We start from the raw sequence: 22,658 nt of genomic DNA, 5'->3' as shown, positions 1-22,658 counted from the left end.
TATATCGACATATCGTTCAGTATATGACGGCTGAAACTATATATTTTGGGGGTCAGTATTTATCGTGTGTACATTTTCTTTATAAAAATGGGGGGATTTTGTTGTAATACAGTAAGTTTTGAGCTGCAGATGGTGGAATAAGTATCTTCTATGTCTAATTATTGGTTCATTTGTATTTGTTTTATTTGTTTTAGCTCAGACCTTTCAGCCTATTTAAAAATTATTTACGGGGATTATATTGTATTATTGTTGTTATATTGTATCAGCTGCATAGAGTAGTTTCAATATTATCTTTTATCGCAGCATTGACCTTATTCGGCCCCGCCCACTTTTACCTAAAAATGCTCCAAACGGCACTTTCTTTGCGTTTTTCTTTCGGTTAAGAGGGAATCCCATTCTTTTCAATGGCAAATTAATGTGTGCCAACAAGTCAACACTTCACGATTCTCTGAGAGGCTTTAAAACAGCTCTGTAGTCCCCGTAAAACTTATTTGCTGTTAAAATCGGCAGCCTCATACAAAATAATACAACCCAAATGACAATGGCGGCGCCCATGGCAACTTCTGGAACAAGTTGACTATTTCTGTACCGATATATCGCGTTTCAAAATGTGTTATGATGACTTAATAACATGTCAAAGTGATTTTCAAATAAAAATGACTGCATTTATCAAGCAAGAGATAGTCCTCTGTAAACAACAAGTCCTACCAACTTTTTATCAACACATTCAAGTATTTTCTCTCATGCTAATGTGTTTGAAATGTGCTCTACAAAACTGAATCTTAATTGGAAAACATTAAGAATCCCTACGCAACTGCAGATTTTTTTTTTTTTTCTCTTTCTCTCAGAATTGTGCATTATAGTCCATTTCCCTCATTAAATCTCTCTTGTACAACACAAACACATTTAAAAAGTAGTTCTCAGGGCTGCCAACACTGCCTTTTGTTCCTCACTTTTTCAGAAAGAGCTCAGTGTGTGAAGTAGTAATTTTTAAACTTGTAAACACTAATGACACCTGGGATCTGGTTGGACTAGTTTGACTCCAAGCTGAAGGGAGGGACTGGTGACTGTTCAGACCAGTGCAGTGTGAAGGAGGAACGTCGGGATTAATTAAACGATAATAATAATAATAATAATGATAATATTAATAATAATGATAATAATAATAACAATACTACTACTACTACTACTACTACTACTACTACTACTACTACTACTACTACTACTACTACTACTACTACTAATAATAATAATAATAATAATAATAATAATAATAAGTTAAGATTATGTTTAAATGTACAGTTCTGTTCTGGCTGTATATTGTATTGTATAAGAACTTCATGGGCATTAACATTTGAGAGACTGAAATATGAACTGATAAACTAATACAATAATATATAATCAATATATAATTATGTGCATTTCAGACAATGTGTGTGGAAGTCTTAACTACAGGCACAACACAATGTTTCTATTAGAGGGCCCATATTACGCTGTCTGGAGTTGTGTTTTGTTTCATTCACACATGTTTAACACACAAACCCTGCATGTTTAGGCTAAGCTCTTCTCTCAAGCAGAAAATGCCTTTTTCCACCTTGTGATGTCATGTGGTAATACAGGAAGTGCTCCACTGTGTTTTTAAACTCTATACACCTTCACTAGAATCATTTGGATAATTTCAGCTCTGGAATTGCCAATCTCTACTGAACTAAAGGTAAAAGGAGCTATTGACTTGAAAACTACCGCTTCATGACATCACAAGGTGGAACAGAGCATTTTGAGCTTTGGAGATGTAGACAGACTAAAAATAAAGTGTTACTCAAACATGTGTGAATGAAACAAAACACAACTCCAGGTCTGTTTTTGAGGAGGTATTCTAATTTGGTTTAAAGCTCACATGAGTACATTTTGCATAATATAGGATCTTTAAAATACAGAGTATGGCTCCGTGGTACATGAGCGTGTCTCCGTATGGCTCCGTGGTACATGAGTGTGTTACCCCTGTATGTATGGCTCTGTAGTACATGAGTGTGTCTCCGTATGGCTCTGTAGTACATGAGTGTGTTACCTGTCTGAGTATGGCTCTGTAGTACATGCGTGTGTCTCCGTATGGCTCCGTGGTACATGAGTTTGTTACCTCTGTATGTATGGCTCTGTAGTACATGCGTGTGTTACCTGTCTGGGTATGGCTCCGTGGTACCATGCATGGCTCCTGGGCTCATCTCCGTTCATCTTCAGCTCCTCCTCCAGCTCTCGCCGAAGCTTCTCTGGAGGACAGTCCAAAATGAACTGGTCTCTTGAGAACTGCAAGAGAAAAATACAAATTATAAGCATTGAATTATAAGCATCAACCTGTGTGTTTAGTATCTCCAACAGGTCATGAACAATCAGGTGATGTCAAGATTATCCAGTTCAATGATAATTACAGAGTCAAAATATAATCCTAACAACCATGTAAGTGTATAAGTAACATAGTATAAGTAACATATATAAGTTATTTCAATGCATCTATACATCAAAAGAGCAAAAACTAAATATGAAGTACGTTTTATCTGGTTCAGTCCTGGTTCAGTCCCTGTTCTTGTCCTAGTTCAGTCCCTCTTCAAGTCCTGGTTGAGTCCTGTTCCAGTGTTGGTTCAGTCTTACTTTACTCCTGATTTAGTCTTTCTTTAAATCTGGTTTAGACCTGGTTCAGTCCCTGATCTAGACCTTGTTCAGTTTTGGTTTAATCCTAGTCATATTCTGAAGGAACAATGATCTATTGGACAGTATTAGACAGGATTTCACAGTTTTGTTCATTGACATTGTAAAATTTTGATGTTTTTTCTAACAATAATCATATTTTGCTCCTGGACATCCTTGTCGTTAAATTTAAAGTGAGCCAAGACTTTAGCCACGTGCACAGCTGAGCAAAAAACAAAGAACTGGTATTTCATAATAAACAAAACCCGACGTGTTGTCAGTTACAAATCAAGAACGTCCAGTCCTCTTCGGTCAGTTATGTTTCATAGTGTTCATACTGGCTTCAACGTGTCCCAGTATTTTAGGCAGATAGAAGGTATACTAAACAAAACAGAGCCTACTTTGAGAGGTCATTTAGCTTAAAGGTCAATCGAAAAACAAACTTTACAAAACACACTAAAAATAACAAGGTAAACGCTGCCAAAAATACAATGTGGCATCTGGAGGCGAGCCAAAGATTAAATTTACGGTGATTATAAAAGAACTTTAACACTATAAATAGAAGTTGGTAGTACTCATCAAAGTTTGGAGTACTTACTCCAAGCAATTTCTTGGATCACTACTTCGTACTTAATAATATAAGCTGGCCCGTCAACAGAAATGTGGAGGGCAAGAAGTCACACATGGGCCGTCCTCTAATTCAAATTAATAAGGACAAAGTGCAGTTTTGGGCCCCTAAGAACCTGGGACCCAGGACAGCAGACCCCCCCCCCCCCAGTACTTTTACTTGAGTACAATTTCTACCCAAATTCTACCTATCTTTGGATATAAATCAGCATATTCACAACACCAACCAGACTGATAAATAAAAAGTTTCCAACAGTCAGAAATGCAAACTTACTTCACAGCTGCTTGGTCTCTGCATGTCTCTCCTCAGATCTGCCTTCATAACAATATATACTATAAACTATAAACTCCACATCTCACTTTTAACAGAATCCTATTGTTTGTACATTTCCCTGTGTGGTATTCCTCATTGTCTCACGCGGTTTCCGACCTGTGGCACTGGGACGAGCTCTGTCCCTGCCTCCATACACACCTACACCTGACGCACAGCCCTCGGGTTACGCAACCATTTCCTTCAACTCATCACATTTGAACGGGTTTTGCAACTTTGGAAAGGTTCTGATTTTCCAGTAACTGTTTGAATTGATTCATTTGATGTTTATTTATGAGAAAAGTTAGTCATTTATGAAAGTGAAAGTACAAATGTATTTTTCCTCTTTGTATGAATGCCAATGTCATATAGTTGTATGAAGAGTAGGCTACTATGAGAACCAGATGTAGTGGTAACATAGAAGTAACAGTAGTAGTAATAGTAGTAGTAGTAAGTAGTAGTAGTAGTATTAGCAGTAGCATCAGTAGTAGTAGAAGTAATAGTAGTAATAGTAGTTGTTGTAGTGACAGTAGTAGTAATAGTAGTAGTAGGAGTAACAGTAGTAATAGTAGAAGTAATAGCAAGAATAGTAGTACTTGTTGTAGTAACAGTAGTAGTAGTAGTAGTAGTAGCAGCAGAAGTAATAGTAATAGTACTAGTAGGAGTTGTAGTAGTAGTTGTTGTAGATGTTGTTGTTGTTGTTGTAGTAACAGTAATAGTAGTGGTAATAGTAATAGTAGTAGTAGCAGCAGCAGCAGTACTTTTGAACCCTATGTAGTAGTTGTAGTTGTTGTAGTAACAGTAATAGTAGTAGTACTAAAAGTAGTAGTAGTAGAGTAGCAGCAGTAGTAGTAGTAGCAGTAGTAGTAGTAGTAGTAGTAGTAGTAGTAGCAGCAGTAATATTAGTACTAGCAGCAGCAGTACTTTTGAACCCTGTGTAGTAGTTGTAGTTATTGTAGTAACAGTAATAGTAGTAGTATTAAAAGTAGTAGTAGTAGAGTAGCGGCAGCAGTAGTAATAGTAGCAGTAATAGAAGTAGTAGCAGCAGCAGTACTTTTGAACCCTGTGGTAAAGTATGTAGTAGGGGATAATAACAAAGCTAACAGTTATATGCATGTACAGTAAGTAAGCAAATGGTGACCCTTCTATTAGTACATATATTTTTAGTACAGTAAATATATTTAGATTTTTTCTTTTACTTCTTCAACAGTAATAGGTGGTTAAGTTTCAACCCTGACCCATCAGATGAGTCTCATGAAGCCATAACAGTAAGACCATGCACTTACACATGTATTGATCCATAGTCATACAAATGGAAAAAAGCCAATACTTCTCCCCATGAAACTGAAACCTTTACAGTACATTACACACAGAACGTGGACTATATGTCTCTGTAAAGACATTACAATAGACCCCTCTGCCCTGCGTCTCAGCGGCTCCGGCGTGGGACAAGAATCGCTCAGATCGAATTTCAACTACGTCCAAACAGAACAGAGCAAGTGTCATTTTGAGACAGCGGACAATATTGGCTCTAAACAAAGTACAAGGCCGTGTTATCCTTAACTATAGTAACAGCAGCGTGTTTTTCCTGTTATTCAAGGATACTATCAGCACAACCTGAAAACACAAGGTTATAGGGCAAATGGGAAGTTGAATGTATTACTACTATTTAATTTTGTGTGTGCTAGGGGTTGTTTTCTCATCAAAAACATGCTCGGAGTTGAGTTTTGTTTCATTCACACAAGTTTAACACATAAACCCTGCATATTTCTCAAGCAGAAAACACTCTGTTCCACCTTGTGATGTCATGCAGTAATACAGGAAACGCTCCATTGTGTTTTTAAACTCCATGCACCTTCACCAGAATCATTTGGATAATTTCAGCCCCTAGAGGTAGCTGTTATCTTGAAAACTACCACCTCATGACATCATAAAGTGGAACAGAGCATTTTGGGCTTTGGCGATGTAGACAGACTCTTACTCAAACACGTGTGAATGAAACAAAACACAACTGTGGGTATGTTTATGAGGAGGTAACAGCATTAAAACATGACTAAAAGTTCATAATAGTCAATTTTGTGTAATATAGGACCTTTAAACAGACACAGAATACAGATTGATAAACTTAACGCTATACTGGGGAACATTCCAGGCAAAGCAATAGCATCTGAATGGAGGCAAGCAGTTGACAGTAGAACCTCCAGCTGAAAAGTTATGTATTGCACCTTTAATTTTAAAGTTGGTGCTTCTGAATGATTGTCAGTGCTAGATCTGGATACAAGTTGAGGATCTTTTAGTTCAGGTATAACAGCTTCAATAATAACAATACGTCGGACTTATATAGTGTTTTTTTTTTTTTTTTTACACTCAAAGACAATGGTGGAAATCATGAGGGAAATGCCAAATTGAACAGGTGAGTTTTAAGACGGGATTTGAAGTGCTCCGATGAGTTCAAGTTCCTGATGGATTGTGGGAGTGAGTTCTGGAGGGTGCGGGAGGGGGGTGGCGGGGGCGGCAGCGAAGGCTCGGTCCCCAAAGGCTCTGTTCATTAAGCCACAAAGCCACGTCACACTTCACTTACACTTCAACTCTTCAAATACATTGAGCCTCAGCCTTGTGGAATTGGAAATGACAGAATCTATGGACCCACTGCTTTAAAAAGATTGTGTTCCTTGGTTCCTTTTTTATTCTTCCTGTTTTATGTGTGCTATGTTAATCCAATCCCGCTAGAACAAATTTAACACATAATCAGGTCAAATATACAATAGAAATGCGTATTACGGTACTTGAATTTTGAAAAACAAGGCACTTTACATTCAGGTATCACTCACCCATTCACGTAGGGTGAGGTGGGTTAAGTGTCTTGCTCAATGACACAACAGCAGGATTCATTTGTAAGAGCTGGAATCGCTCCATCAACCTGTAGGCCACTGGATCTGACCACTGAGTCGCTGTCACTCATGTACGGATCCTCTGCAGTGGCTCATTCAGCTCAATGCAGAGACTGGTTTCTGTTTAAAACCATGTGACTGAACTGATAAACCCATTTAATATAATAATACTGGCGTTTCTTTTTATTTTTATCGATTCGTTCTACAGTAAGTGCGCTTTTTACATCTGCTGTCACCATGCCAACAGAGATGATGGACAGAGCAGTGTAGGGCAACGGATAAACAAATGCAAAGTCGACAAAGGCACAAGAGAGAAACAAATGGATTATGCAGATGAATCAGACGAATGTAATATTTAAGAGAAGGCGCGATGAGAATAAATATGAAAGTGGGCATCATCCATTCTTTTACTGGCGGTCGTGTTAAGAGCCTGCAGGATGAGGTCATCACTGTGGCAGCTTCGGTGACTACGGCACTCAGTACTATGATTCCTCTCTGTCACTACGGCTTAACGTGAGCTCATGTTTACTACTGGTTTCATGAATGAGTCAAGAAGTCACATGTCATCCAAAGCAAACAATGACTTGTGTGTGAAATTAAAGTATTACGATTATTAAGTGTTTCTGAGTCAGCACATTATACAGCAGCAGTATTCAGATGCTAGTATTTGCATGGTACAAAATGCTAAATGTAAACCTTTGACTCAAAAGCTGGACAAACGCTCTCCCAACTGAGCTACTGTCGCCAGATAATAAAGTAATAATCCACAAAATCATCAACCTTCAACCTACCTGCAGAGATGGGTGCAAAATCAGTGATGGGAAGAATCCTTTCAACATGCATTTAGTTACAAAATATGGAATACCTGCATTAAAATGGTATTTTGTAACACACTCTGACACATGGGTCAATAAGAGTACTGTATTCTGCAAACTTACAATACTTTTACATTGAGTTGCATTTAAAATAAAGTGTAAAAATGCATTTACTGTCACTAGTTAGAGAAGACAAATTCCAAAAAAGCGCGTTTTGTATTTTTCTCACTTATTTTGAGCAGTTGAGCAACAAAGCTTAAACTGTGTGATCAAATATCGCCACGTAGTCCTTCGATTTTAGAAAAGTAACTGTAACTGTACCGGAATACAGATACTCAGAATTAGTTACACTGTGCATAATAACGTAGTAAGTAAAGCTTCAGTCTTGTGATCTGGTGGCACTCCCAACTACCACATTCACACGACTGGATTCATAAAACAAAGTAGGTGAAGTGTCTTGCCCCAAGACACAACAACAGTATGAACTTTGGTTTTGGGGTTTTGAACTAGATGCATATTATTTACATATTACACGGCCCTAAGTGTAACCATCAAGTACACAGATATAGAGATTATGCAGTGACATAATTTATCTGAAAAATGTCTAAAACATCCAAACTGAGAGGCACCGAGGCAGGATTGTGAGCAGCGTAACAGACAAAATGTGTTTATTTGCTTTTTATTTACTCATTTTTTTTCACCACTATAATTATTTCCTCAATATTTCCTCAGAAAGGTTCAGTTCAGCTGTGTCTGATCCAGAGTCTGTATCAGTGATAAATCTAAACGTAGCCTGCAATGTCTCTGTTTTCTGTGGTTTAGCTAAATGGTTTTAAACGACTGTTGGCTTGATTTTCTTGTTTTAGATGCCAGATACAGACTAAATATTTAGCAGAGTTGTAGACTTTAATATTTACTATCAGATTGTAGCAGCTCTTTCACATTTTAGATGTGTTTAGAGCTTTTACAGGAGAAAAGGTCATTACTCACACTCACATTACATCACCACTGACTCTCATATACATTTGCCACTCACTAATACAGTTCCAAAGGTTATGACGTCATCTGTATAATCGATGAGTTTATCAGCACTTTTCTCAACTTCCAGAGACCAGAGCAAATTTTCGCTGTCACGGTAAAGCTGACAACAACTAGCATGCTAATCACGCTGTGCCTATTGTGATTATCGGACAATGAAATGGCTTATAATTCTTACTTTATTTCCTTATTCTGTAAAGCACTTTGAATTACTTTGTGTACGAATTGTGCCATCCAAATAAACTTGCCTTGCCTATAATTAGATGCAGTACAGTACACAGCGGTCTTATTTTGACTTCAAGAGCTACTGATAAAATAGATCTGAACTGGGGCAAGACTCATTTTGCTGATAAAATGTTGCCACTCGCTAATACAGTCCCAGAGGTTGTGATGTCATCTGCATAACCTCGATTAAAGGACACACTGTCGTCTGAACATATGTTACATAAAAGATTCAAGAGGAACTGCTACTTCACTTTCACCTGAAGCTATTCCAGCTAGCCCTTGGCCTGATCGTGCATAGAGACGTGTATGAGAAGTTGCCAGATACTTTGATAGTTCTTGAGCTGAGGTGAAGGGCAGTGTAATGGCAGGACAGTTACAGTTGGACCGCTCAAACACATCCCGGGGCATCTGCATTGATTTAACTGTCCTCCTAGGCCCTGTTCATCTGCCATTAAGAACAGATCCATGTTTAAAGGCGAGATTGATTATCTCATTACAACTGACATCTATGTGCTAAGTGTAGGCCCTGGTTCAAACTCGATTTCGATACCAAGGAATAGACTTGACACTCATTTCCGATTCTGATAATAAAAAACACTTTCTTCAGACAATAGAATGTGATTTTCAGCATTAAATAGTAGTACTTTCTTTTATATTCCCATGTGGCCTTATACCTGTGTAATCTCTCAGTGTCCAGGTAGGTTTCATAGTGGTCCATGGGTGTATACTGGTCTATGTGTCTTATACTTGTTCTGATACAGCTCAAGATCATTCTAAAGATATTCAGAAAAGGTTCATTTCTGTCCTGTGAATGTGACTTTTTTAGTATCGATACCTATTCTAGTCTTGATACTAGTTTTAGTATTGATTCGTATCTGGTTTCTGCTACTTTTGAAAATCCTAGTGTGCCCTATATGAAGACTTTGGTTCTTTAAAGATGTATTATGTAACCTTTCTGTTGGAGAGTCCACCACGTGCTGTTACCATGGAGATTCAATTCATACTTTACTAAGAACACATTAACAAAAGTATCCGGTTTCTAAAAATAAAATAAAATAAAAAACATTTAAATACATTATATATAGATTATAGTTTGCTTCGCGTGTTCCATAGTATTGCATTAACTAAAATAATCTTACAGTGAGGATGCATGTTTTTCAATGTATTTCTAGCAATAAAAACACCTGTAATTAAATAAATGTAACATAGATTAATTTAAAGGCTTATTGTGGACACACACACATTCTGGGCATAATAATAACATCTCCATGGATAAGAGCAGGTGCTGCATCTCCCACCAGGCAAATTACAGAGCGGACCTTTAATTACTTAGCTTCCTTATGTTTTTTTTCTTGTATTGTGCCATTCTGTTGTACTACCCCAGAGCCACAGGGGGAACACTGTAAAAGGCATTTCCTGTATGTGGATTTCTGTTGGATTTTTGTTAGATTTCTATTGCATATCTGGACATCCTATTTGTTGTATGGACAATCGTCTTAGCTGCAGCTGACCAATCAGGAGACACTGGTCTAAGCTCTTTGTCCTTTGTGTCCTCTAATGTGATGGTTGACCCCTTTAAAATTATAATGCTTTAGGCTCCTCTCCCAACACATTATAATCCCATGTGTGCTGACATAGGACACAACTCACAAGCCCAAGACTAGTGTTTTTAGATGTTAAAGGGCCCATAAGATGATATTCTCTGAGCTATGTTATAATGTTGTTTCCTCATCACAAACATACCTGGCGTTGTGTTTTGTTTCATTCGCACAAATTTAACAGACAAACCCTGCATATTTAGGTACAGTTGTTCTTTCAAACCGAAAATGCTCTGATACACCTTACTCTGCTCTTTTTTTTTTAGAAAAGAATTGCAATTGTGATTATATTTGCAATTTTAGGATTTATAGACTAACCTGAGAGAAGTATGAAATATTAACTTCTAAACTAAACATGAATAACATACCTTCAATTCAATTTTATTTATGCAACATATTTAAGACAACTTCAGCTCCCAAAGTACATCACAAAGTAAACAGAAAACAAAATACAGATAACACGATACATAGGAAAAGAACAATAAAACACCAAGATATCCTGTTGAACTTGTATTAAATGCCAGGGAGAAGAGGTGAGTTTTCAGTCAGGTTTGTAGTAGTCTAAACTTAAGTGTGAGCAAGATTTGTCCTTAAAAAGACTTATATTTTTTACTTTGAATTACCCAAACAACAGCAGCCCTTGTCATTTATTAACAAAATTGTTATTTCAGTTCTTTTATAATTATTCAGGCAGCACCAGCTAAGTGGAGGCAGGTCCCATTGTATTAACAGCTGACTCTGTTCCTTTCCATTCTTCACAAGGGAAGGCGCAACTGACACAATGAATGCAAACTGTCAAAGTGCAGGGCCCGAGATGGAAATGTAGTTACGGCTTTGTGCCTTTCCAGACGGGCTTATGAAATCGTCTGCAATACTCAAAAAACAGCGTATTCCTTCACAGTGATAAACATCTAGAGACACTGAATCCCTGAGGTGTTTGTGATGATCAAAGCCTCTCAGAAGTACAGCAGAACATGGTCCACTCCTTTCCTGTTTACGAGCGTCTTTCTTTACGTCTCTGGGGCACGTTTGAACGCTGTGTTTAGGGCTGGCATGTAATGGGGAATGGTCATGTTTTTATACAGCGCTTTTCCACCTTAAAGGCACCCGAATCGCTTTACATCAAGGAATCACTCACCAGCACACAGACACTGGGGGCGAGGCGGCTTAAGTGTCTTGCCTGAGGACACAACGGCAGGTCTGTCACGATAAATATTATATCGACTTATCATTGAAAGCCTGAAGCTCTCCCTCTCTCCCTCTTTCTCTTTGTCTCTCCCTGTCTTGCTCTCTCTCTGTCTCTCTCCCTCCTTCTCTCTCTCTTTCTCTCTGCCCCCCTCTGTCTCTCTCTCTTGCTCTGTCTGTGTCTCTGTCTCTCTTTTCTATCCCTCTTTCTTTTCTCTCCCTCCCTCTCTATTTCTCTCAAATCACCTGTGTCTTTCTTCCTCTGTCAGACCCCCCTTCCCGTCTCTCTGTCTCTCTCTCTCTCTCTCTCTCTCTATCACTCTCTCTGTCTCTCTTTCTCTCTTGCTCTCACTATGTCTCTCTGTCTCTCTATTCCTCTCTTTGTCACTCTCCCTTCCTATCTCTCTCAATCCCTTTCTCTCTGCCCTCCTTCTCTCTGGCTCTTTCTCTCTTGGATCATTTTGAGTGTAAATATTTTCTTTTCAAGCTGTTTTTATTGTATGTTTTTGTTTGCCCAAATTATGAACACGTGAAAAATAAACCTCTCAGCCTTTTCAGCAGGTCTCAAACAATAATAAAAAATACTTTTACTTTTCAGTCCTGTTAAAAAAATGTAGTGGAGTGGAAAGTACAGATACTGCTCTCAAATGTAGTGAAGTAAAAGTAAAGTATCCTCTTAAAATGCACTTAAAGTACAGATACTTAAAATGTTTACTTATGTTATTTAAAGTCCTATATATTTGCTTTTCATAAGAACCATAACATTCAAATAACATGTTTTTTGGCACATCACACAGCCCTAGTGTCACGCATTGAAGCTTTTCACAAACACAAGAACTACATAAGACTTGTGATGACTATAATTAGTACCAAAGCACATAATCGTTCTAATTGGCTGCTCCAGATCTGGTTCAGCAGTTTTTGATGTGTTGCAGTGCTTCTCAAACTTTTAAAATCAAGTAGAAACTAAGAAAATGTCTTTAAATAACACAGTTTGTCTCTAAATTAACCACAGCATGAAGAATGACCAGAAGCCCGCTGGTTTGAGATCTGCTGTTGTGACAGGACACTGCTGTTTTATCTTGATTTTATACAGAAATGGTCACATTGGACGTTTTCACAATGGACGCTTCTCTCTCTCTCTTTCTCTCTCTCTTTCGCTCTCTCTCTCGCTCTCTCTCTCTCTCACTTGCTCTCTCTATGTCTCTCTCTCTCTTTGTCCGTGTGTTTCTTTCTTTTGCTCTCTCTCTCTCTGCCCCCTCTTTCTCCCTCTTTGTCTCCACCCCCGTCTCTCTATCCCTGGGTTGTGTCTCTTTCCCTCACTCTCTCTCTCTCTTTCTCTCTGCCCCCCTCTATGTCTCTCTGTCCCTCTCTATGTCTCCCTCCCTTCCTCTCTCTCTTTCTCTCAGTCCCCCCTCTCTCTGTCTATCTCTCTCTTGCTTTTCTATGTTTCTGTCTCTGTATCCCTCTCTCTGTCTCTCTCCCTCTCTCTGCCCCCTCTCTCTTGCTCTCTCTATGTCTCTCTGCCTCTCTATCCCTCTCTGTCTCCTCCTCTCTCTCTCTCTCTGTGTGTCTCAATATGTTTCTCTCTCTGTCTCTCTATCCCTCTTTCTGTCTCTCTATGTTTCTCTGTCTCTCTATCCCTCTCCCTGTCTCTCTTACTCTCTCTATGTCTCTCTGTCTATTTATCCCTCTCTCTCTCTCTTTCTCTCTGCCCCCCTTGCTCTCTCTATGTCTCTCTGTCACTCTTTCCCTCTCTCTCTGCTCTCTCTTTCTCTCTATGTCTCTCTGTTTCTTTATCCCTCTTTCTGTCTCTCTCCTTCTCTCTCTCTGTCACTGTGTTTCCCTGTCTCTCTATCCCTCTCGCTGTCTCTCTGTCTCTCTATCCCTCTCTCTGTCTCTCCCTCTCTTCCTCCCTGCTCCCTGCTCTCTTTGTCTCTCTGTTTCTCCATCCCTCTCTCCCTCCCTCTCTCCATGATCGGCCCCATAGAAAATAATACAACCAAAAATGGCAATAGCGTCGCCCACAGCACCTTCGATGACCAGGTGAATAGGACGGGTAGAGTTATGTAATTCTACAGCTAGATTCTAATCGATACTAATACTATTGAACCGAGATACCCATTTGAACAAGCACAGATACTGAAATAACACAAAATGACAAAACTGGACCTTTCCTGAATAATTTTAGAAATGAATGGATCCGTATTTATTTAAGAACCGGTACAAAATCATGTTGAAGTTTGAGCAAAATGTGTCTTGCCCCATTACAGATATAAGCTCAAAATAAGTCTGCCGTATCTTAAATTAAACAAACCATAAAGGGTCACCAGAAGCCTACAGATTTGGGGAATTACTTTACATATAATTGTAGTTTTCTGAACCAAATGTTGTGAGAAGACGTGAGATCACTGTGGAGACTGGACTTAGTTTGACCCCTCATTTTGTGTGACGTCATGTCTCAATGATGAAAACAGACTGGTTATTTTCACTGCTTTTGCTTCTGTTGCTAGTGTTTTCGTTCATAATGTATCTTAATCTCAGTGATCCGGAGGTCAGGCAGTTTACAGTGACATTTAAAGAGTGTGTTGTCCTCACTGAATGTCAAAGGGGTGATAAAAGTGGATAAAACAAGAACCTGTGCCCTTGATACTGTACTGTACTGTACCACTAGACCCCAGCGTGCCCCCCTCTCGCTCTATCTCTCTCCACTCTGTCTTTCTATCTATCCCACTCTTTGTCCTTCTCCCTCCATCCCTCCCTGTCCCAGCCTCCCTGAGAGAAAGCTCTCACCCCTCTATCTGTGTGTGTGTCTTTCTCTCTGTTTCTATCCGTCTCTGTCTCTCCCCTCTCTCTCTTCTTTTTCTTTATTTATTTTCTTTCTCTCTGTCCTTCTCTCTTTCTCTCTCCCTGTCTCTGTTGCTTTCTCTCTACCCCCTCTATCTCACTTTCTCTGTTTCTCTCTCTCTCTGTACCCCTCTTTCCTTCCCCCTCTCTCTCTGTCTCTCCCCTCTCTATCTCTCCCCTCTCTCCCTTTATCTATTTTCTTTCTCTCTCTATCCATCTCTGTCCCTCTCTATTTCTCTCTCTCTGTTGCTTTCTCTCTACCCCCTCCCCATCTCGCTTTCTCTCTTTGTCCCTCTCTTTCTCTCTGTACCCCTCTCTTTTTCTCTCTTCTTCTATCTGTCTGTCCTGCTCCCTCTCTCTGTTGGTTTCTCTCTGCCGCCCCATCTCGCCGTGTCTCCTGTCTCTCTCTGTCACTCTCGCTATGTTTCTCTCTCTTTCTGTACCTCTCTCTCCTTCCCTCTCTCTCTCTCCCCCTCTCTATATCTCCCTTCTCTCTCTATCCATCTCTCTCCTTCTCTCTCTCTCTCTCCTCTCTCTTTATACCCCTCGCTCTTTCTCTCTCTCTGTCTCTGTTGGTTTCTCTCTGCCTCCCCCCATCTCGCTGTCTCTCCCCCCTCTCTCTGTCACTGTGTTTCTCTCTCTTTCTCTCTCTCTGTACCCCTCCCGCCTTCTCTCTCTCATCCCTCTCTGTCTCTCCCCCTTTCTGTGTCTCACTTCTCTCTCTGTGCATCTCTTTCGCCTTCTCTCTCTTTCGCCTTCTGTCTCTTTTTGTACCCCTCTTTCTTTCTCTCTCTCTCTATCCCTCTTTCTCTGTATCCCTCTCTTCTTCTCTCTTGTCAGCTCCATCTGTTGCTCTGGTGCTCTGCCCGTTTTGCCCACAGGACGTCTTTATCCTTTGCCCATACATCAAATCCATGCCACTATTTCTCAGTATCACACAGAGCAGGACACGATGCAGTTTAGGTTTTGACTGTTGGCCTGTTTCTGTGGATTCAGTGATGCACAAGACAATTTGTGTGGGACTTAATCTGATGCGTTGTTGTGACAGGACATTGCTGTCTTATCTTGATGACATTTTATACAAAAACAGCCCAAGCCTTAAGGATTCACAGGGGACACTTATGCTAACAGATTTTTAAACATGTGGAACTACGGCACTGGACAGCTACGGTTGTCAAATTCTCGATATTAAAACTACTATTGAAACGAGATCCTGAACAAGTATATATACTAAAAACATATAATATAATAAAACTGGGCCTAGTCTGAATAATTTTAAGTTTGTATGGCTCAATATAAGGATTAGTACAAGATCCCATTGAAGTATTAAAGGACATGTCCACATTTTTTCCATGTATTTGAGCAAAATGTGTCTTGCCCCAGTATGAATATATTGTATAAGCAGCTCTTGAAGTCAAAATAAGTCTGCTGTGTTCTGCTTGTATCTAATCGCGAAGAAGCAGGTGCGAGGTTAGCATGCTAGTTGTTGTAAGCTTTACCGTGATGGTGAAACTCGTTGCGGTGAATGATTAGGATGTGGGGAATGCATTAGGTAAGTGAGGATTAACTTTGGGCACTGCAGATCGTTTAAAGTGAACTAATTCTAATTGTAATAAACATTTTCAAACAAAAAAATCAGATATGATGTTGTGTTGACCACTGTGGTATCAAGTATGGAGCCTTTTGCTTGGTATGCAACACTAATGCCAGCTGAATTTCCCAATAAAAGTCAACATATTTTTGCATTTCTGTCCCATTCTAAAAAAATAAGTAGATACAGAGATACTAATCGATACTAAAACTGAAACTAGATGCTCACTGGAACCAATAGTGACACTGAATTAAAAAATAATAATATGAGCCAAGTTCTGTATTTGGAATTCAAACCACGAGTATCATAGCAACCAAAGAGCCAATCCACAGCGAGGCTAATAAAGGTAACTCCCCTTCCCACTTGCACAGAGTGGGCACTTAGCAACACTGTCAATCAAACTTGTTGCTAACGCTAGCAGGAGCGGCCTTGGGGAAAGAAAGTGCCTGATTTGTCTGTTATTAATAATGTAATCTTGATTTAAGGATACGATAGCGAAATAATCACCCCAGGATTAATGTGAACATTTTAATCCTATAGCGTCGGATGCTATCGTCGTCGATAGAGCGCGGTTGTGGACTTTCCACAACCGCGCTCTATCAGCTGTGCTCTCATGTAAATTCAAACAGCGTCTCAAAGTGGAGGCATGGGGCTATTAAAATATTTTACTGTCATTACAGTAATCTGCCTCTGTTGTCCCTCGAAGGTAATGAATGAGAGCGTGGGGTCATTTATTCGATGCGTAAAAGAAAAAATACGGATGGATATGTAAAATTGAGGTAGTTGTGTGAAAAAATGCAGTAAATTCTGATACTTCCTTTAGCATGATTTTTATGGCTAAAAAAAGAATAAAAGTCTAGGTGAGCTATACTGGTCTATAATGTGCTCAGTCCTTAAAGGGTTAAAACCAAAATGACAAGATTCATAGCAGCAGTTACAGAGAGAGGAGTGACAATTTTTCAATGTAAAGTGAACTGGAGCCGGAGTCGATGGAGCAGGAAGCGCCAAGCTCACTTCCTATTTGGAACATGGCGGCTAGCAGGTTAGCTCTGTCCATTGATATATATACAGTATAAAATAAAATCACGTTGAAATATTTGAGAAACTAGTCTTATTTTGCGTTGAAAATCACATTCCATCGCTGTGGGATCGAAATCGATATCGAGAACTGAGCCTTTTCGAGACAGTTCAGCCATCTTTCATTACAACACTAATGCCAACTGGATATCCCAATAAAAGTCAATATATTTTTGCAACGTCATTTGTGTCCCAATGTAAAACGTCCTTTTACTAGCTCCACTAATTTACATTTTTGGTTCTCTGCCTCTGCTCCCATCCAATCTATTTAACAGCATTCATACGTCACTGAAGGAGCCCCACCAGCCCAAGTTGCACATTCATCACTGTAGCCACCTTATACCTCTGCCACTATCTGCACATGCATTTTCTCATAGACCCATCACAGCCATAGATCTCATAGCAGCGCACACAGACAGGCCAGTCACACAGCGTTCGTTTATGGGAGCGCCCGGGCCAATAATAAAAGACCAGTGTTCGGCTCACACACGCAGCAGAGGGGAAAAGGACTGCTATTCACTCTCATTAGATTAGTCTGTCAGCAGAGTGTTGTTCTCCACACGGCCCCATATGCTCCATCCCTAAGTCCCACTTGTCTCATATAGGAGCAAGTTAGTGAGAAATACTGCAAAACAGAAGCAATAAGTATTTTTGAATGGGGGCAGAGACATCGGGAGACATTTAGAACCAGCGGTGTGCAAGTGTATTCACAGAAACAGCAGGGAAGGGAAGTGTTGTATTGAAGATTTAACTAAAACTGGTAGAACAATGAGTGTATCAGTGACCAGTGATGAGAAGAATACTTTGAACTGAATACTTTCACACCAAGATGCATTTAAATTATAGTGTAAAGACGCAACATTGTACTAAAACAGCTTTATATATTTGTTTCACCATTTGTTTTGCAGGGAAAAGTTGCACCTGCCTCACCACAAGAGTAGCATTTTATATTTTTCTCACTGATTCTGTGCAGATTGATGCAAATTGTGTAATCAAGTACTGCCATGTATTCCTTTGATTTTAGGAAAGTAACTGTAATCTGAATACCTCCAAATTAAAAAGTAACTCTGCTAAAATACAGATACTCAAAATGTGTATTCTTACTTGTCAACACTGTCAGTAACGCAACAGATCAGCTCTTGAAAGAACCAACTCTCTACCAAACCTAACTATCACTATAACTGTACACCATTGGTAAATATTATATGCAAAAAGCCTCAAACTGGAAGAAATAGTTGACTTTTTAATATAGAAAGAGACTTCAAATGATCATTATTGTGTATTCAGACCTGTCTTTGCACTGTCTGGAAATTTCTAGACTCAAGAGAGATGACATTCTGAAATAACCAGACAAGCCAAGACAAGTAAAAAATGTCTCATATGGGATTAATAAAGTTATATATTTTGACAAAGGCATGTATAGTTCCTGGCTTTATCTTAAATGCAAAATATCTTTCCTCTCACCTTTGCATTGATTGAGTTCTTGTTGTAAAAGCAACACAACGCTGCAGTGAAGTCCTTCAAGTTGCATCTTTCGGACATTTTTATAAATTCCAAAACTTCAGATCTTCAACATCCCTGAGTGACACTGCAGTTTCCGATATCCCTTGAACACATCATCCCATGGCAATAAAAAAAAAGCTTATATTATCATTGATGTTTGTATATATTCATCCTGTAACACCCTCTCCACTGTCCCGGCTCTGTCCCCTGCAGAGGGAAGCCTCCACTGCTCACTGCGATCCATTCTCACACTTTCTCCTCTCTTTAGCTCCGCCCACTTGCCCATATAAGGATGTTAAACACAGCCATGTGGTTTGCTCCGAGCCAGTCATAGCTCAAATCAGAAGGAGTGGTCCAAAAGCAAAGCCTTCAGCATAAACATGTCTCACCAAAATATTGTCCACTAGCAGGTTATGTCCCAGTATGTTGCTTTATTTATTCTTATATTACTTATTGATGTAGACACATGAAAAAGTACAACCACTTATATAAAGCATTAAAGAGGGACCTGTCTTTTTGTCACTTTGAATAATAATCCATTTGATTTATCTAATGTTTTTTTTTTTACGATTTCAGTTCCCACAGATGAGTGCTGCCGTTGTGTCCTTGGGCAAGACACTTAACCCACCTCACCTCCAGTATCTGCGTACACATACTGCATGTATGAATATGTGTGTGAATAGGTGTGTGAAAGTGCTTTGAAGTTGGAAATGTGCTGTATAAAAATTACTTACTTCATATTAGGTGGTGGTAGGGCATTTTTTGTAGCCACACCTGCCCTGGGGTAGACTGACAGAAGTGAGGCTGTCAGTCTGTGCCTTTTACCTCTCAAACCACCGCCACAACACACTGATACATCACTTAAACTACACATTAATACAAGGCAAGGCTGCTGAAGTGCCTTGCCTAAGTACACAAGAGCAGTACACTACACTAGCACCACTGCGTCCCATGATCCTACTAAAAATATAAAAATGTAATAAACTTTTGCCTTTGACGTTCTTGCAGTTTACAATTTTGAGTTACTTCAAAGTTCATGATGCGCTCATTTTTTAAACCATTCACCCAAAACACTCAATTAAACTCGGAGAACTCATGTAATATTTCACCATTCCTTCCGTATAATGCCACTTTTCTCTGGGTAAGGAGCAAGCTGTTTATAACTCCCATAAATCCGTGTGTCTAAAAACAGAAAGCTGCTCATATCCTGTGCAGTGTGTGTGTTCGTGGTTAAAATAATTCCAGACAGAGAAACAAGCATGTTCTAGTGTTTAATAGTATGACGCGGTTTGCCCTGTGCTCCAAACAAGTCTACAGTTATGAATGTACAAGTCTAGACATGAGGGAACACTATGAGACGATTACAACAAACTGATAATGGCTGACCGTGTATCTATGACCAGGGAGTAGTTACATCATCCAAGTGCTAGTTTGAACATTATGTTAACTCAGTGTAGACTTTTTTGTTTGCATTTTAGAAAAGAACATATTTCTTCATACAGTTGTCCCTCACTATATCGTGGTTCACCTTTCGTGGCCTCGCTGTTTCACTGATTTTTTTGTGTGCAATTTTGCATGCTTTTTCACAGTGTATGAACGTACATTGTGTTCTGCGTCCTGATTGGTTAAGGGACTGTAGACCATTGTCCATCAGTCTCCTCTGTGCCGTGTCTCCTGTACAGTACAGAATGTGTTCAGCTAAATTTACATAAATGTTCGATCGCAGTGTGACTCTGAAGTGCTGTATGTTTGCGCTCGGAAAAAGACACCTGCGCCAAGGCCTTCGATGGAAAAAGACACTGCAGCGAAGCTGCACCAGGACGAAGAGGCACGGTCAGAGGAACTGTGAAATACTTGTGAATCACTATTAATAATTTCTTATCTGTCCAACCTCGTAGGCTGATCATTAAAATTACATTTGTTACTGTACTTTTTTTTTTTTTTAATCTACGAAGGTTTGAACTTTGAGAGTGTTTAAACAAAAGAGAAATGTGAGAGAAAAGTGTATAAAGTGTGTGGTGAGGGGGTTTACAGCCTACAGATGTGTTATACAAAATCATTTAGAGCTTTTTTAGATAGATGAACCCAATTTTAAAAATATAAATGAATGTAATACTAAGTCTATTTCCTGAATGTATTTGGCCCAGAAAGACTCAGAATGTTTGAACTTTTATTTACACAAAGCTGTGGTTAAATAACAGCCAAATACTGTAATGCATTTGGATCAGTTTTGTCATATATAATTTTTTGTTTTAAGGAAATAAATGTTTTCAGCCTCCGCGTTGGTATCGGTTGATATCAGGTATTGGTACATACTTAAACCTGCAGTATCAGAATTGGTATCGGCACATGCTTAAAGCAGCAGTATCAGTATCGGCACATACTTAAAGCTGCAGTATCAGAATAAGTATCAACACTGAAGAAGCTGGATCGGTGCGTCACTAAATGTTATATTCACATTCTTTGCAGATGGCTTTACACAAACACAGTGGAGCACACTGTAAAAATGAACTTGTGACACTGCTTCCTTGTTGGGGACAGTCTTGTCTAAGCCCTTTTCGACCGCAGGAAATGTAGCCAATAATTACAGTACGAAGTCCCAGAGCTTCCACTATCAAACCCATAGAGAACGCTGCCCATTCTGCCAACCACAGCACCCCAAATCACCAGCTAGGCTAAAGTCACCTTAAAATACACACATCTGTCAAACCAGGAATGCTACGGAAAAACAACAGCGGATAGGGATCGGAGTCGGAATCCCATGCAAAGCTTCTGTCTTCTATTCCCATCTGCTTGTTGTTCCTGTCAAACCGACTGAGAAAAGCAGACTCAGCAAGTTTATATGAGACACACCACAGATGAGCGGCTCCGTTTGGGCAAAACTAAAAGTGAAGATGGTTACAATGGGATTTGCAGAGGGATTTTTGTAAATGATGGACTCAAAGCAATGGCCAAATCGTATGCACAAAAACAAAACAAGTAAAAAATCTTTTTAAAAAAACCAAACTATTTCCCAAGTGGTTAAGTAATATTTTCAGTCATATTTACACACAGAGTCCTTTTTCATTATTACCAGTGGTGGAAGAAGTACTCAATTTTGTTACTTTTACTTTTCAGTTTAGTTAAAAAATGTAGTGGATCAGAAACTACAGATACCTCCTTTTAAAATGTAAGTAAGGTACTCCTAAATGTAGTGAAGTAAAAGTAAAAAATACCCACTGTAAAATTACTTACAAATACCTAATTTCTTACTTAAGTGAAATACTGTACTACCTTTACTTTGTTAAGTAAAGGTAGTACAGTACTACTTATTACAAAACTGTATCACCATCATCACATCTTTTTTCAGACAACATAAAACAGACAGCACATAGACAAACTCCAAATATATGTAGGGTACAAATAATCGTACACAAGGTAACCACAGCACCCAGAGGCCCATCCACAGATCATGAGCTACATAACTGAAGGATTTTACCAACGGAAGCATTATCAGAGACCAGGAATCTAAACTTGTTTTTTTTTTTTAAACTAGGGATGTAACAATAGCCAAAATATCATAATTTCGTATCGTCAAATGTCTAACAGTACTATCATGGTCCATCTCCATGTATCCAATCACAAGTCTCTTTGCTTAAATTCATTGTTTTGGTGCAGCATGACCTAAAAAAAAAAGAGGGAACTACATAGACCATGATCCTTTGCTTTATTTCAGTGCAGACTACATGAAGAAGAACTGTTATTAAGCACTTTTCAAACGTAATTCTCTGGATTACAACAGAACAAAAGGCTTGTCAAGGCATTTTAAAAGGAAAACGTAGCATATTCATGATTGTGTTAGCTGAATAAATATCATATTGTGAGATTTGGATATCATTACATCTCTATTTTGAACATTATGATTAAATATAACCTGCTAAAATGTTTTGTTCTTTGATTTATAATGTTATCACAATCAAAATGAGCAGTAACTTCATGTTTAAGATTAGATCAGAGAAAATCCTGTGTATATCTAGTTTATATTGTGTTTATCATATTCTGCACTGTTGCCCTTTGTGTGGATCAAATCAAACCGTCCACTGTGGGTCATGAGCAGAGTGAAGTGTGATGGGCTGTTGACCACAATGGGCCTCATCACTCATATTGATTCCTGCAAAATGTAGCTACATAAAGCACAATGCTGTTTCTACGTGTTTGTTAGTTTGCTGGTTTGGCTCAGCTCATGGGGCCTTACTTATATTAGCTTGCAGCGCTTAGTTTAAACAGCCC

At 39.1% G+C, this 22,658-nt stretch overlaps 1 protein-coding gene across 3 annotated transcripts in view; it reads right to left on the bottom strand.

Moving 5' to 3' along the window:
- bcar3 (BCAR3 adaptor protein, NSP family member) overlaps window positions 1-22,658 on the bottom strand; it is a 106,174-nt gene that overhangs the window by 16,727 nt on the left and 66,789 nt on the right. For 2 of the 3 annotated variants that reach the window (XM_055221403.1, XM_033992129.2), the window contains one exon: window positions 2,176-2,304. In XM_055221403.1, the coding sequence (XP_055077378.1) occupies window positions 2,176-2,304 (129 nt within the window). Of the gene's footprint in view, window positions 1-2,175; window positions 2,305-18,350; window positions 18,617-22,658 lie in introns of those variants that run through there. The other variant, XM_055221404.1, reaches the window with a different exon arrangement.

Source organism: Periophthalmus magnuspinnatus, chromosome 4, assembly GCF_009829125.3.
Source record: "Periophthalmus magnuspinnatus isolate fPerMag1 chromosome 4, fPerMag1.2.pri, whole genome shotgun sequence".
Classification (NCBI taxonomy): Eukaryota; Metazoa; Chordata; class Actinopteri; order Gobiiformes; family Gobiidae; genus Periophthalmus; species Periophthalmus magnuspinnatus.
This window is presented reverse-complemented; position numbering and strand designations above follow the sequence as displayed.